Raw genomic sequence first — 11,977 nt, 5'->3', positions numbered from 1 at the left:
CCCGGTGTGCTCAGCTGACGTGTTAATATACAGTGCATTTGGAAAGTGTTCAGAACCCTTCATTTTGTTACGTTACAGCTTTATACATATCTGCACTGTATCGTGCTAAACCAAAGGAAACCGACAAAGAGATGGATGTGAGAGGTAGGTGGACTGCATCAGACAACCAGATGGAAAAATGTATTGATGTGATTTATTGAGCTCCACAAAACAATGAAACCCCTGGTTACAAGAGCAAGACCAAAACACCACAATCTTTGTTCACATGGTCATTGCCATTACACATCCTGGCCATGAATGAAAAAAGTAGCATCTACTCAGAACTGACACGTGGGGCAATCAACAACCAACACAAAATGCAATATAGAAAATGCATACAAAGCTACCTCATTGATTCGTACAGATCTCCAATGCTGCACGCCTCTTAGCTCACAGGAAATCCTCACTGTACACAACCTGGTTTCTCTTGTCTCTGTAGGAACCTTTGGCACTGTTCTGCACAGCTATGAGGGGAAAGAGAGAAAGTACACATGAATCCAGAGTTAGACACTTCCTGTCATACACTGCTTGTTAGTCCGATCTGTGTTTGACCAGAACTGATATTTACCCAGAGTGGCCCAAACAGATTTGCCGGTGGCTGCCTCCAGCATGGGCTGCTTCCTGGCGATGCTGACTTTGATGGTGACGTCTCCCACTGTGCTTCCATTCAACTGGGAGAAAAAGAGTGTATAGATGATAGGTTTTACACTATAATGCCTTAAGTTGGGACGGAGCTAGAGCTATACTGACTGACCTCCGCTACAGCTTGGTCTGCAGACTCCATCTTCTCAAAGGTGATAAATGCACAGCTACAAAGAGAAAGACAAGGCTGTGTTCATTAGGCACCAAACAGAACAAAACAGCGAGGGACTTACTGGACTAGTTTTAGTTTTCAACTGCAAAACATTTTAAAACACTGAACATTTTCAGTTTTGGATGCTCTCCCAATCACACACCCACAAGGACATAAAAGTAATGTAGCCATACTTGCGTGGGGAATCCATGGACAGGTCAATGATGGTGCCCTGTTGGGAGAAGGCTGAACGCAGGTTGTCCTCCACAAGGCCAGTTCCATACACGTACACTGTGTTCCCCTTCCTCACACCCCTCCGCTCTGGGTACGAGTCTGATCCTGAGAGGGGGAAAGAGAGAGAAGATAAGGGAGAAGAAAAACAGTTCCATTATTCCATCCTTGAATTTGTATTTTGAGATAAACATCCTTTTAAGAATGCCAATGATAAGACACATGAAAAGACTGAAGTCCAGTAGACGAATACTCACGTCTGAACGGTCCGTCTCGCTCACGTGATTCTCTGTCTCCTCCCCTTTCCCGGTCTCCGTCCTGGCTCCTGTCTCGCTCGCGGTCTCGCGGCTCTCTGTCCCTGCCCCGGTCGCCGCTGCCCCGGTCTCTCTCTCTGTCCCGGTCTCTCTCTCTGTCGCGCTCCCTCTCTCTGTCCATCTCTCGATCTCCTCTGTCTCTCTCTCGCTCCATGTCTCTGCTGGTGGAAAGGCCGCCGCCTCCCTCCTCCTCATCACGAGCCGCCCGGTCACCTGGAGTGACGAAGCTGTTAGAGATCGAGATGTTAAACCGCCTTATATAGAGAACCGGCTTTTATTATTTATCAGAGCTTTTAGGCTTACCTCTCGTACAAAGATTTTCTGTGGGCTCTTTTGCCAGCCTAGAGTAGAAATTAAAATGTAAAAGCAACAGCATCAGTTGTATATTCCCCCCCCAACGAAATATCCAAGTCACTGGTTCTGTGACCACAATACAGGCAGACAGCATTGGCAAAATACTGTAAATCCATGCCATTTTGTCGGTAGAGTTCATCAATTCATTGGCTGATTTTATATGGGATGTCGTATAAGTCTAATTTTACCTCAGAAAGTTCCTCATCAGTGGACATGCTCCTTTGGAATGGTTGGAAAGCCACAGGGCCTGGGACTTTCTCTGGATCCTGGTAAACAGAAAGAGAAAATATAACAAATCATTACAAAACCATAAATTGATACGTTTGAGTTCCATCACAGACTAGTTTATGTGTCAGATTTAAAAGGCATTTGCAACTGTCAGCTTTAAACATTATTATTATTATTATTATTATGTATATAAATTGTTGTATCAATAATTTATTCTATGATCAATTCACAATACACATCCTTGCATATTGCATTTTGTACCTCACCTTGAGCTTGATCTCTAGCGTCCTAGAGCGCTTGAAGCCAGAGTTCTTGTTCTCTGACTTGATGGCGCTGATGGCTCCAGACTTGATAAGCATCTTTGCCTGCTCTGTAGCTGTTGCTGTATCTAGCACCGGCTGGTCTGACAAAGCTAGGAGGGAGAGAGTAGATGCAACATAATCAACTGTGACAAAGTATTTGCTTAGTAATACAGTTTTAAAAAGTGAAGACAAAGCCACATACTTCGCTTCAATCCACTCTGATTGGTCTGGCTGGTTGAACTCTGCTGCTTCTTCAAAGCCAGCAGTGCCTTTTTCTAGAGGTGTGAGGATAGAGGGAGAGAAAGAGAATAAGAGGTGTAAACACTAAGGCCAATCGGAGTTTGGTAACATAATAATATCTAACTTTCAACATTATGAGTGTGATGATGATGACTGACCGGTTAATTTAACAAAGACCTAGGACTACTCCTGATCACACCTGCAAATGTGGGGGCAGTGACACATCTCATTGTCAAAAGCAGGATACGGATACATAGATTTCTCTCTAGTCAAGTGAGGAGATTCTTAAAGTTGTTTACCTTTTTCTTGAGTTTGGCATATTTCTTCTGCAGAGATTCCTCTTCCTCTGTCAAAGAGCTTGGGAACACCACCATGTCGAACCAAGCTGGAAAGTATTGCGAAAAAGGATTAGACAACCATAATAATGGACATATTTGCACAACACAATGAATACCAATACACACGTGTGGTTGAATTAACTCTATAATGCAATTGCATAAACTCAAAAACTACTATTTACACTTTGTTCACGACCAAATGGATTTCTGTTTCTACATTCTACATGCATCTGACAACATTTTAAAACCTTACGTTAGCTTGTCGGTTGGCTAGCTAACGTTACCTATTAACATTAGCTGCTACTACTAGCAATCTACATTGTGTTACACAGGGCAGTGGAAAGTATATAATTACTTATCAACAATATGGCAATGTACCTTTCAGACTACAACAATAAACAAAATATACTACATTGACACTATTGTATTTAGAAATGTAATTATTTTTTTAACCTTTGTTACGTTACTATAGCTAGTTGTAATCACACCCATTCACGAACACAAAAACACAGGCGCATGAAAATGACGTACACAGTTGTTATGGCGCATGAGTAAGAAAAATCACTATTCAACTTGCTAAAATGTATGGAATAAGTCAATTATAAGGAATGCATGGCCTACACTTGACAACATTTAGTAAGATAATGTATTAATATTGAGATACATATCGTATTACATATGGCAATTTGACCTACTTCCGCCTTTGCCATTTCCGAAAAGACAGTGAACTGCTGCACCAACTTTCATCTACGGTGGAGAAATGGAAAGAATAGGTGAAGGAGATTTAGAAAATATGTACAGATAAAGAATTAGGCATACGGTTAAGGCCACTGCTGTAAACTTAGCTTTAAAGTGACTTGCTATCAATACAGTTTATTGGCGAATATAACAACTTGGGTTAGCCTAGCTAACGTTAGCTAGCCAGTTCAGCTCTCATTCATGTTGCAGAAATGTAACGTTAGTCTCTGACAATATGCGCAACGTGTTTTGAACAGAATCTTAACAGCTAAAGCAGTAAATGATGACATTGCAATATATGTTTATATGATTACATATCTTACAATGGACTCTAATGTATTGCGCGATAGAGGACAGCCCATAGAAACTAGGCTATTCATCTCAATCCCATTTCTCTCTCCATAGATCTTCCCCCTGTGGGCCCCACAGATCTCCCGCTATCCCTGCTGGAGATGGGTTGCTCTGGCAGGTTTGAGCTCATCACACATAAACAGCCCAATGACCAGCCCCTGTATCCACAAAGCACGGTCAGTATGACTCAAATCAAATTTTATATGCCACATGTGCCGAATACAACATGTGTAGACCTTACAGTGAAATGCTTATTTACAGGCCCTTAACCAACAATGCAGTTTTAAGAAAATACAAAAAAAGTAAGAGATAAGGATAACAAATAATTAAAGAGCAGCAGTAAATAACAATAGTGGTGCTATATATAGGGGGTACCGGTACAGAGTTGATGTGTGGGGGTAATATGTGCATGTTGGTAGAGTTAAAGTGACTATGCATAAATAATAACAGAGTAGCAGCAGTGTAGAAGAGGCGGGGATACAAATAGAGTAGCCATTTGATTAGATGTTCAGGAGTCTTCTGGCTTGGAGTTAAAAGTTGTTTCGAAGCCTCTTAGACCTAGACTTGACACTCTGGTACCGCTTGCCGAGCGGTAGCAGAGATAACAGTTTCTGAATAGGGTGGCTGGAGTCTTTGACAATTTGTAGGTCCTTCCTCTGACAACGCCTGGTATAGAGGTCCTGTACTGGGCCATACGCACTACCCTCTGTGGTGCTTTGCGGTCGGCGGCCGAGCAGTTGCCATACCAGGCAGTGATGCAACCCGTCAGGATGCTCTCGATGGTGCAGCTATCTCAGTCTGTGGTTGGATTCTTATCTGAAAACTCGCCTCGCCATTTCTACAGATATGAAAGGACTGCTTAAAGTATGCGAGCAATATATTGCATATCTCCATCTACCTCTATTTGTTTAAGTCAAGTTTTTACAGTAGGTGTCACCTACCTACCTAGGTCCTTAAGAACCGCAAAGGCCCGCCATCAAGTTTAAAGGAAAGGAGCAAACTTCAGTTTGGAAAGCATCCTGTGTTTACATACAGTGGGGCAAAAAAGTACTTAGTCAGCCACCAATTGTGCAAGTTCTCCCACTTAAAAAGATGAGACGCCTGTAATTTTCATCATAGGTACACTTCAACTATGACAGACAAAATGAGGGGAAAAAATCCAGAAAATCACATTATAGGATTTTTAATGAATTTATTTGCAAATTATGGTGGAAAATAAGTATTTGGTCACCTACAAACAAGCAAGATTTCTGGCTCTCACAGACCTGTAACTTCTTCTTTAAGAGGCTCCTCTGTCCTCCACTCGTTAACTGTATTAATGGCACCTGTTTGAACTTGTTATCAGTATAAAAGACACCTGTCCACAACCTCAAACAGTCACACTCCAAACTCCACTATGGCCAAGACCAAAGAGCTGTCAAAGGACACCAGAAACAAAATTGTAGACCTGCACCAGGCTGGGAAGACTGAATCTGCAATAGGTAAGCAGCTTGGTTTGAAGAAATCAACTGTGGGAGCAATTATTAGGAAATGGAAGACATACAACAAGACCACTGATAATCTCCCTCGATCTTGGGCTCCACGCAAGATCTCACACTGTGGGGTCAAAATGATCACAAGAACGGTCAGCAAAAATCCCAGAACCACACGGGGGGGCCTAGTGAATGACCTGCAGAGAGCTGGGACCAAAGTAACAAAGCCTACCATCAGTAACACACTACGCCGCCAGGGACTCAAATCCTGCAGTGCCAGACGTGTCCCCCTGCTTAAGCCAGTACATGTCCAGGCCCGTCTGAAGTTTGCTAGAGAGCATTTAGATGATCCAGAAGAAGATTGGGAGAATGTCATATGGTCAGATGAAACCAAAATATAACTTTTTGGTAAAAACTCAACTAGTCGTCTTTGGAGGACAAAGAATACTGATTTGCATCCAAATAACCCCATACCTACTGTGAAGCATGGGGGTGGAAACATCATGCTTTGGGGCTGTTCTTCTGCAAAGGGACCAGGACGACTGATCCGTGTAAAGGAACGAATGAATGGGGCCATGTATCGTGAGATTTTGAGTGAAAACCTCCTTCCATCAGCACGGGCATTGAAGATGAAACGTGGCTGGGTCTTTCAACATGACAATGATCCCAAACACACCGCCCGGGCAACGAAGGAGTGGCTTCGTAAGAAGCATTTCAAGGTCCTGGAGTGGCCTAGCCAGTCTCCAGATCTCAACCCCATAGAACATCTTTGGAGGGAGTTGAAAGTCTGTGTTGCCCAGCAACAGCCACAAAACATCACTGCTCTAGAGGAGATCTGCATGGAGGAATGGGCCAAAATACCAGCAACAGTGTGTGAAAACCTTGTGAAGACTTACAGAAAATGTTTGACCTCTGTCATTGCCAACAAAGGGTATATAACAAAGTATTGAGATAAACTTTTGTTATTGACCAAATACTTATTTTCCACCATAATTTGCAAATAAATTCATTAAAAATCCTACAATGTGATTTTCTCATTTTGTCTGTCATAGTTGAAGTGTACCTATGATAAAGAATTATAGGCCTCTCTCATCTTTTGAAGTGGGAGAACTTGCACAATTGGTGGCTGACTAAATAATTGTTTGCCCCATTGTACATCTCCTATCTAATCTCTCCAGCCTATTATCTCCCTTATGTGTTTCTATCATTCATTTATCTACAGCTCCCCCATGGACTCCCTCCCACCAGTGTGGGCCTGGAGACAGAGGTAGAGAAGCGCTTCCTACGCGACCCTGCCTGGCTTCCCATACACGATACCGACGCTGCCTTCCACAGGTTTCTGAAGTGAGTCTGCTTACAGTGCCTTCACGTATTCATACCCAAGGGCTTAATCCACATTTTGTCGTGTTACAGTCTGAATTAAAAATGGATGACGTTTCTTTTTTTACATATTTTTTCCATCTACACACAATACTACATAATGACAAAATAAAAACGTTTAATTAAAAAAAAAACAAATATATTGAAAATTAAATACAGAAATATTGAACATACATATTCACACCCCGGAGTCAATACATGTTAGAATCACCTTCGGCAGCGATTACAGCTGTGAGTTTTTCTGGGTAAGTCTCTAAATACTTGACACACCTGGATTGTACAATATCTGCACATTTATTATTTTTAAAATTCTTCAAGCTATGCCAAGTTGGTTGTTGATCATTGCTAGACAGCCATTTTCAAGTTTTGACATTGATTTTAAGCAGATTTAAGTCAAAACTGTAACTATGCCACTTAGGAACATTCAATGTCGTCTTGGTAAGCAACATTTTCCATGACATAGTAGGCTGACCAGGTGAAAACTATATCGTCCCTTGTTGATGTCACACATTAAATCCACTTCAGTCAGTCAGTGTAGTAGTGATGGGCATTCCGGCGCTTTTCAGTGAGCCAGCTCGTTCGGCTCAGCTCACTAAAAGAGCCGGCTCTTTTGGCTCCCGAACGGCTCTTTAAAAAAAATATGTTTTGTATTTTTTCAAGTCAAACAGTTTGCGGTAGTTTGACTATGATTGGGGTTAAAACAATTCTAATTAAATTATTAAATGAAATCATTCTCTACCTTAACCACAATGTATGTAAAAATGCATTGGTTTGTTATGAAAAAGAATGCTATGAAACATTTGCATTTAAAGTATACATTTTTAATGTATATAAACAAAGTACATATAAATCTATCCATTCAAAACGAACACAATCTAAACAGTATAATAATAGAATATTGCACCATGTCAAAGAAAAATAAATAACAATGTGCAAAACTGTAGCATTCCACTTAAAACATTAAACTGGTCCCTCTTTTACCTCTCTCTCTCTTTATTGCCATGTTATAACCAGCAGCACACAGCAATGCTGACCATACTTTGCTTTTATGCGAGATTTGCATTCAGAAATGCAAGCTGCCTCACTTTCGAGGGGCTGATGCGGTTTCTTCTCTCAGTAATTATTTGTCCCGTTTTCGAGAAGACCCTCTCAGAGGGAATGGATGTGGCCACTATGCAGAGTCTCCCTGTCATGACTGTAGTAAGCCGTGGGTAGACAGAGGTCTTGTTCTTCCACCAGCTCAGAGGAGGAGGGGCTTCTCCAAATAGGATCGGACTTCCATTATGGCATCTGCTGAGGGATTCCTTCGTGCTGTATTCCCAGTTGCTCTCTCGTCAAACAGCAGACGTTTATGGCACTGGTGCTTCTGCTCCATCTGATCCCTCTTCTTCCTGTTGCCTTATATTATTACATTTATTTTTTTCGTTTTTTGAATTAGTTAATTATATTAATTTAAATATTTTGATTAGTCCTATCTTAATTTTTTTTTTTTTTTTATGAATAGATTCAGCACTTCTGATATGCGAGCCGGCTCCCAACGTTCACCTACAAGAGCCATCTCTTAGAGCTGACTCATTCGTGAACGACCCATCACTACAGTGTAGATTAATTATTAAATAATGATTTTTAAGCCTTGAGACAATTGAGACATGGATTGTGTATGTGTGCAGGGTGAATTGGCAAGACACAAGATTTGTGCCTTTGAACGGGCTATGGTAGTAGGTGCCAGGTGCACCAGTTTGTGCCAAGAACTGCAATACTGCCTTGGTTTTCACACTCAACAGTTTCCCGTGTGTATCAAGAATGGTCCACCACTCAAAGGACATCCAGCCAACTTGACACAACTGTGGGAAGCATTGGAGTCAACAATTGAGGCTGTTCTGAGGGCAAAAGTGGAAGGTGTTCTTAACTCAATATTAGGAAAGTGTTCTTCATGTTTTGTACAATCAGTATATTTTTGGCCATGTGTTTTAGGTTATTGTCCAGCTCAAAGGGGCATTTGTCTCCCAGTGTCTGTTGGAAAGCAGACTGAACCAGGTTTTACTCTAGAATCTTGCCGGTGCTTAGCTCTTTTCCGTTTTCTTTTTATCCTGCATAAACTCCCTAGTTCTTGCCGATGACAAGCATACTCATAGCATGATGCAGCCCCTACCATTGATGTGTTGGATTTGCCACAAACATAACCTTTTGTATTTAGGACATTTGCCACTTTTTTGCTGCTTTGCAGTTTTACTTTAGAGCTATATTGCAAACAGGATGCATGCTTTGGAATTGTTTTATTCTGTACAGACTTCCTTTTTTTCACTAACTTAGGTTAATATTGTGTAGTAATTACAATGTGTTGATCCATCCTTAGTTTTCTCCTATCACAGCCATTAAACTCTGTTTGAAAGTCACCATTGGCCTCATGGTGAAATCGCTGCGCGGTTTCCTTCCTCTCCAGCAACTGAGTTAGGAAGGAAGCCTGTATCCTTGTAGTGACTGGGTGTATTGATACATCATCCAAAGTGTAATTAATAACTTCACCATGCTCAAAGGGATATTCAATATCTGCTTTGATTTTTTTTTACCCATCTACTAATAGGTGTCCTTCTTTGCAAGGCATTGGAAGACATCTCTGGTCTTTTTCGTTGAATCTGTTATGTTTGAAATTCAATGCTTGACTGAGGGACCTTACAGATAATTGTACGTGTGGGGTACAGAGATGAGGTAGTCATTCAAAAATCATGTTAAACACTATTATTGCACAGAGAGACACTGTACATTTCTTATTAGGGTTTTGCTTGTTTACTTTTTATTGCTTTGATGCCATATAAATCTTACTTGGAAAGTGGTGTTTAAGGGGAATTCAGTGGTCCAGATGAGGCTATTCACCCGTCGTGAAATACTGTTGTGCCACATGGTCACAGAATTAATTTGCGGTAACAGACTTGTTGCTTTTCTCTAGGCTGGCTGAGCGAGACGTTCGTGTGGACTCTCTTCTTCATTGCTCTTCGTCTCCTCTCCACTCTGGCATCTCAGTAGTCAGAGATCCAACGACAGGAATGCTTTTGGACTTCACTGAGGTACATGCTATTGTCAGCTATGCTGTCTTAGTCTGTGTGTCCTAATAATGCCTCTATGATCATGATGTGACTCATTGGGAACATTCAGAATTGTAGCACTTCCCTGAGTGATCTATTCATCTTATTAAAAGTTCTACTTCTTTTCATACACTTGCTACACATTTTACAACCCAGTGTCATTAAATCTCCTTCTCACTCTCTGTCCAGGTGTTACTGGGGGACACAGGCATCTCTGCTAAGAATTCAATGTCCCTGCAGCGTCCACCAAACCCTAATCCCTCTGAGAGCCTCCGAGGAAGCAACACCAACTACCCCTTTCTGCCCGGTGGGTCTGAGTCCTCACCTAAATATATTATCAGATCCTTATATACTACATGAGTGATATGGAGTTGGTCCCCCATTTGCTGCTATAACAGCCTCCACTCTTCTGGGAAGGCTTTCCACTGGATGTCGGAAGCACAGAATCGTCTTTGTATACTGTAGCGTTTCCCTTCACTGGAACTAAGGGGCCTAGCCTGAACCATGAAAAACAGCCCCAGACCATTATTCCACCTCCACCAAACTTTACAATTGGCACTATGCATTTGGGCAGGTAACGCTCTCCTGGCATCCACCAAACCCAGATTCATCCGTCAGATGGCCAGATGGTGAAATGTGATCCATCACTCCAGAGAAGACATTTCCACTGCTCCAGTGTCCAATGGCGGCGAGCTTTACACCAGTCCAGCCAACACTTCTTGGCATTGCACATGGTGATCTTAGGCTTGTGTGCGGGTGCCCGGCCATGGAAACCCCTTTCATGAAGCTCCCGCCGAACAATTATTGTGCTGACGTTACTTCCAGAGGCAGTTTGGAACTCGGTAATGAGTGTTGTAACCGAGGACAGATGATTTTTACGCACTTCAGCACTTTACGGTCCCGTTCTGTGAGCTTGTATGGCCTTCCGCTGAGCCGCTGTTGCTCCTAGACGTTTCTTCTTCACAGTAACAGCACTTACAGTTGACCGGGGCAGCTCTAGTAGGACATAAATTTTACAAACTGCCATGTTGAAAGTCACTGAGCTCTTCAGTAAGGCCATTCTACTGCCAATATTTGTCTTTGGAGACTGCATTGTTGTGTGCTCGATTTTATACACCTGTTAGCAACGGGTGTGGCTGAAATAGCCAAATCCACAAATTTGAAGGGGTGTCCACATACTTTTGTATGTATAGCATATATTCATATATGTATATATGGCTCTGAAACATATAATAAATATTTGTCTTAAGTTAAATCTTCCCTTTAGTCAATTATAGAGAAATATTTATATTCTATCTGTTTTACATAGGTGGTATGGACGAGCTGACACTGGAGCAAATCAAGACGAAATCCGAGCTGGAGGAAGACATAGACTTTGAGAACGGTGAATTTACCTTTATTATGGAGTTGAAATGGTGGAGGGGCAATGGTCTTCCATACAAAAGGCTGCCTGTGCACAGTGAGGGTTAGTGTGAGGCGGGATGCTTACTTTACAATGAATATGCAGAATGAAAGGATCTTTGAAATAACAAACACTGTGCTGTTCCTGGGAAACCAAATGGCTCTCTTCAAAAATCGGGAATACAGATTTAAGTGATTACAGATCTTTTTGTGATTGAGTACATGTTTCTTGCTTGTGTCATGATGTTTGTAAGTAACATACCTATTTCCCCTTTACTCCAGGGTTACTCACAGTGCCCCCTGGACTTAAAGCTGGGATGGACTTCAGTGACAAAGGTTTGAATAGACATGCACTATGTGAACAAAAGTATGTGGACACCCGCTCGTCGAACATCTCATTCCAAAATCATGGGCATTCATATGGAGTTTGTCTCCCCTTTGCTGCTATAACAGCTTCCCCTCTTCTGGGAAGGCTTTCTACTGGATGTTGGAACATTGCTGCGGAGACTTGCTTCCATTCAGCCACAAGAGCATTAGTGAGGTCAGGCACTTATGTTGGGTGATTAGGCTTGGCTCGCAGTCGGGCATTCCAATTCATCCCAAAGGTGTTCGATGGGGTTGAGGTCAGGGCTCTGTGCAAGCTAGTCAAGTTCTTCCACACCGATCTCGACAAACCATTTATGTATGGACCTCACTTCATGCACAGTGGCATT

At 42.0% G+C, this 11,977-nt stretch overlaps 2 protein-coding genes across 4 annotated transcripts in view; one reads left to right on the top strand and one right to left on the bottom strand.

Annotated features, from left to right (window-relative positions):
* Positions 1 to 179: 179 nt before the first annotated feature.
* On the bottom strand, positions 180 to 3,623 carry LOC118399197 (negative elongation factor E-like). 3 transcript variants are annotated; one of them, XM_035795077.1, is made up of 11 exons: positions 3,535 to 3,623; positions 2,801 to 2,886; positions 2,464 to 2,536; positions 2,226 to 2,371; positions 1,920 to 1,997; positions 1,681 to 1,718; positions 1,321 to 1,604; positions 1,027 to 1,171; positions 794 to 848; positions 608 to 710; positions 180 to 503 (listed from the first exon to the last, which is right to left on the bottom strand). In XM_035795077.1, exons 1-11 carry the CDS (start codon positions 3,584 to 3,586, stop codon positions 430 to 432), a joined length of 1,134 nt encoding a protein of 377 aa, XP_035650970.1. In that variant the 5' UTR covers positions 3,587 to 3,623; the 3' UTR covers positions 180 to 429. The 3 variants fall into 3 exon arrangements, with proteins under 3 accessions (XP_035650970.1, XP_035650971.1, XP_035650972.1); XM_035795078.1 differs by lacking the exon at positions 3,535 to 3,623 and adding an exon at positions 3,293 to 3,380; XM_035795079.1 differs by lacking the exon at positions 3,535 to 3,623 and adding an exon at positions 3,218 to 3,345.
* The window catches only part of LOC118399192 (helicase SKI2W-like), a 50,022-nt gene continuing 41,511 nt past the window's right edge, over positions 3,467 to 11,977 (top strand). Inside the window, exons 1-7 of the mRNA XM_035795063.2 lie at positions 3,467 to 3,612; positions 3,983 to 4,104; positions 6,623 to 6,744; positions 9,728 to 9,845; positions 10,053 to 10,170; positions 11,173 to 11,247; positions 11,547 to 11,600. Coding sequence (XP_035650956.1) covers positions 3,600 to 3,612; positions 3,983 to 4,104; positions 6,623 to 6,744; positions 9,728 to 9,845; positions 10,053 to 10,170; positions 11,173 to 11,247; positions 11,547 to 11,600 — 622 coding nt within the window. The 5' untranslated portion in view covers positions 3,467 to 3,599. The remainder of the gene's footprint in view (positions 3,613 to 3,982; positions 4,105 to 6,622; positions 6,745 to 9,727; positions 9,846 to 10,052; positions 10,171 to 11,172; positions 11,248 to 11,546; positions 11,601 to 11,977) is intronic.

Source organism: Oncorhynchus keta, chromosome 20 (genome assembly GCF_023373465.1).
Source record: "Oncorhynchus keta strain PuntledgeMale-10-30-2019 chromosome 20, Oket_V2, whole genome shotgun sequence".
Classification (NCBI taxonomy): Eukaryota; Metazoa; Chordata; class Actinopteri; order Salmoniformes; family Salmonidae; genus Oncorhynchus; species Oncorhynchus keta.
This window is presented reverse-complemented; position numbering and strand designations above follow the sequence as displayed.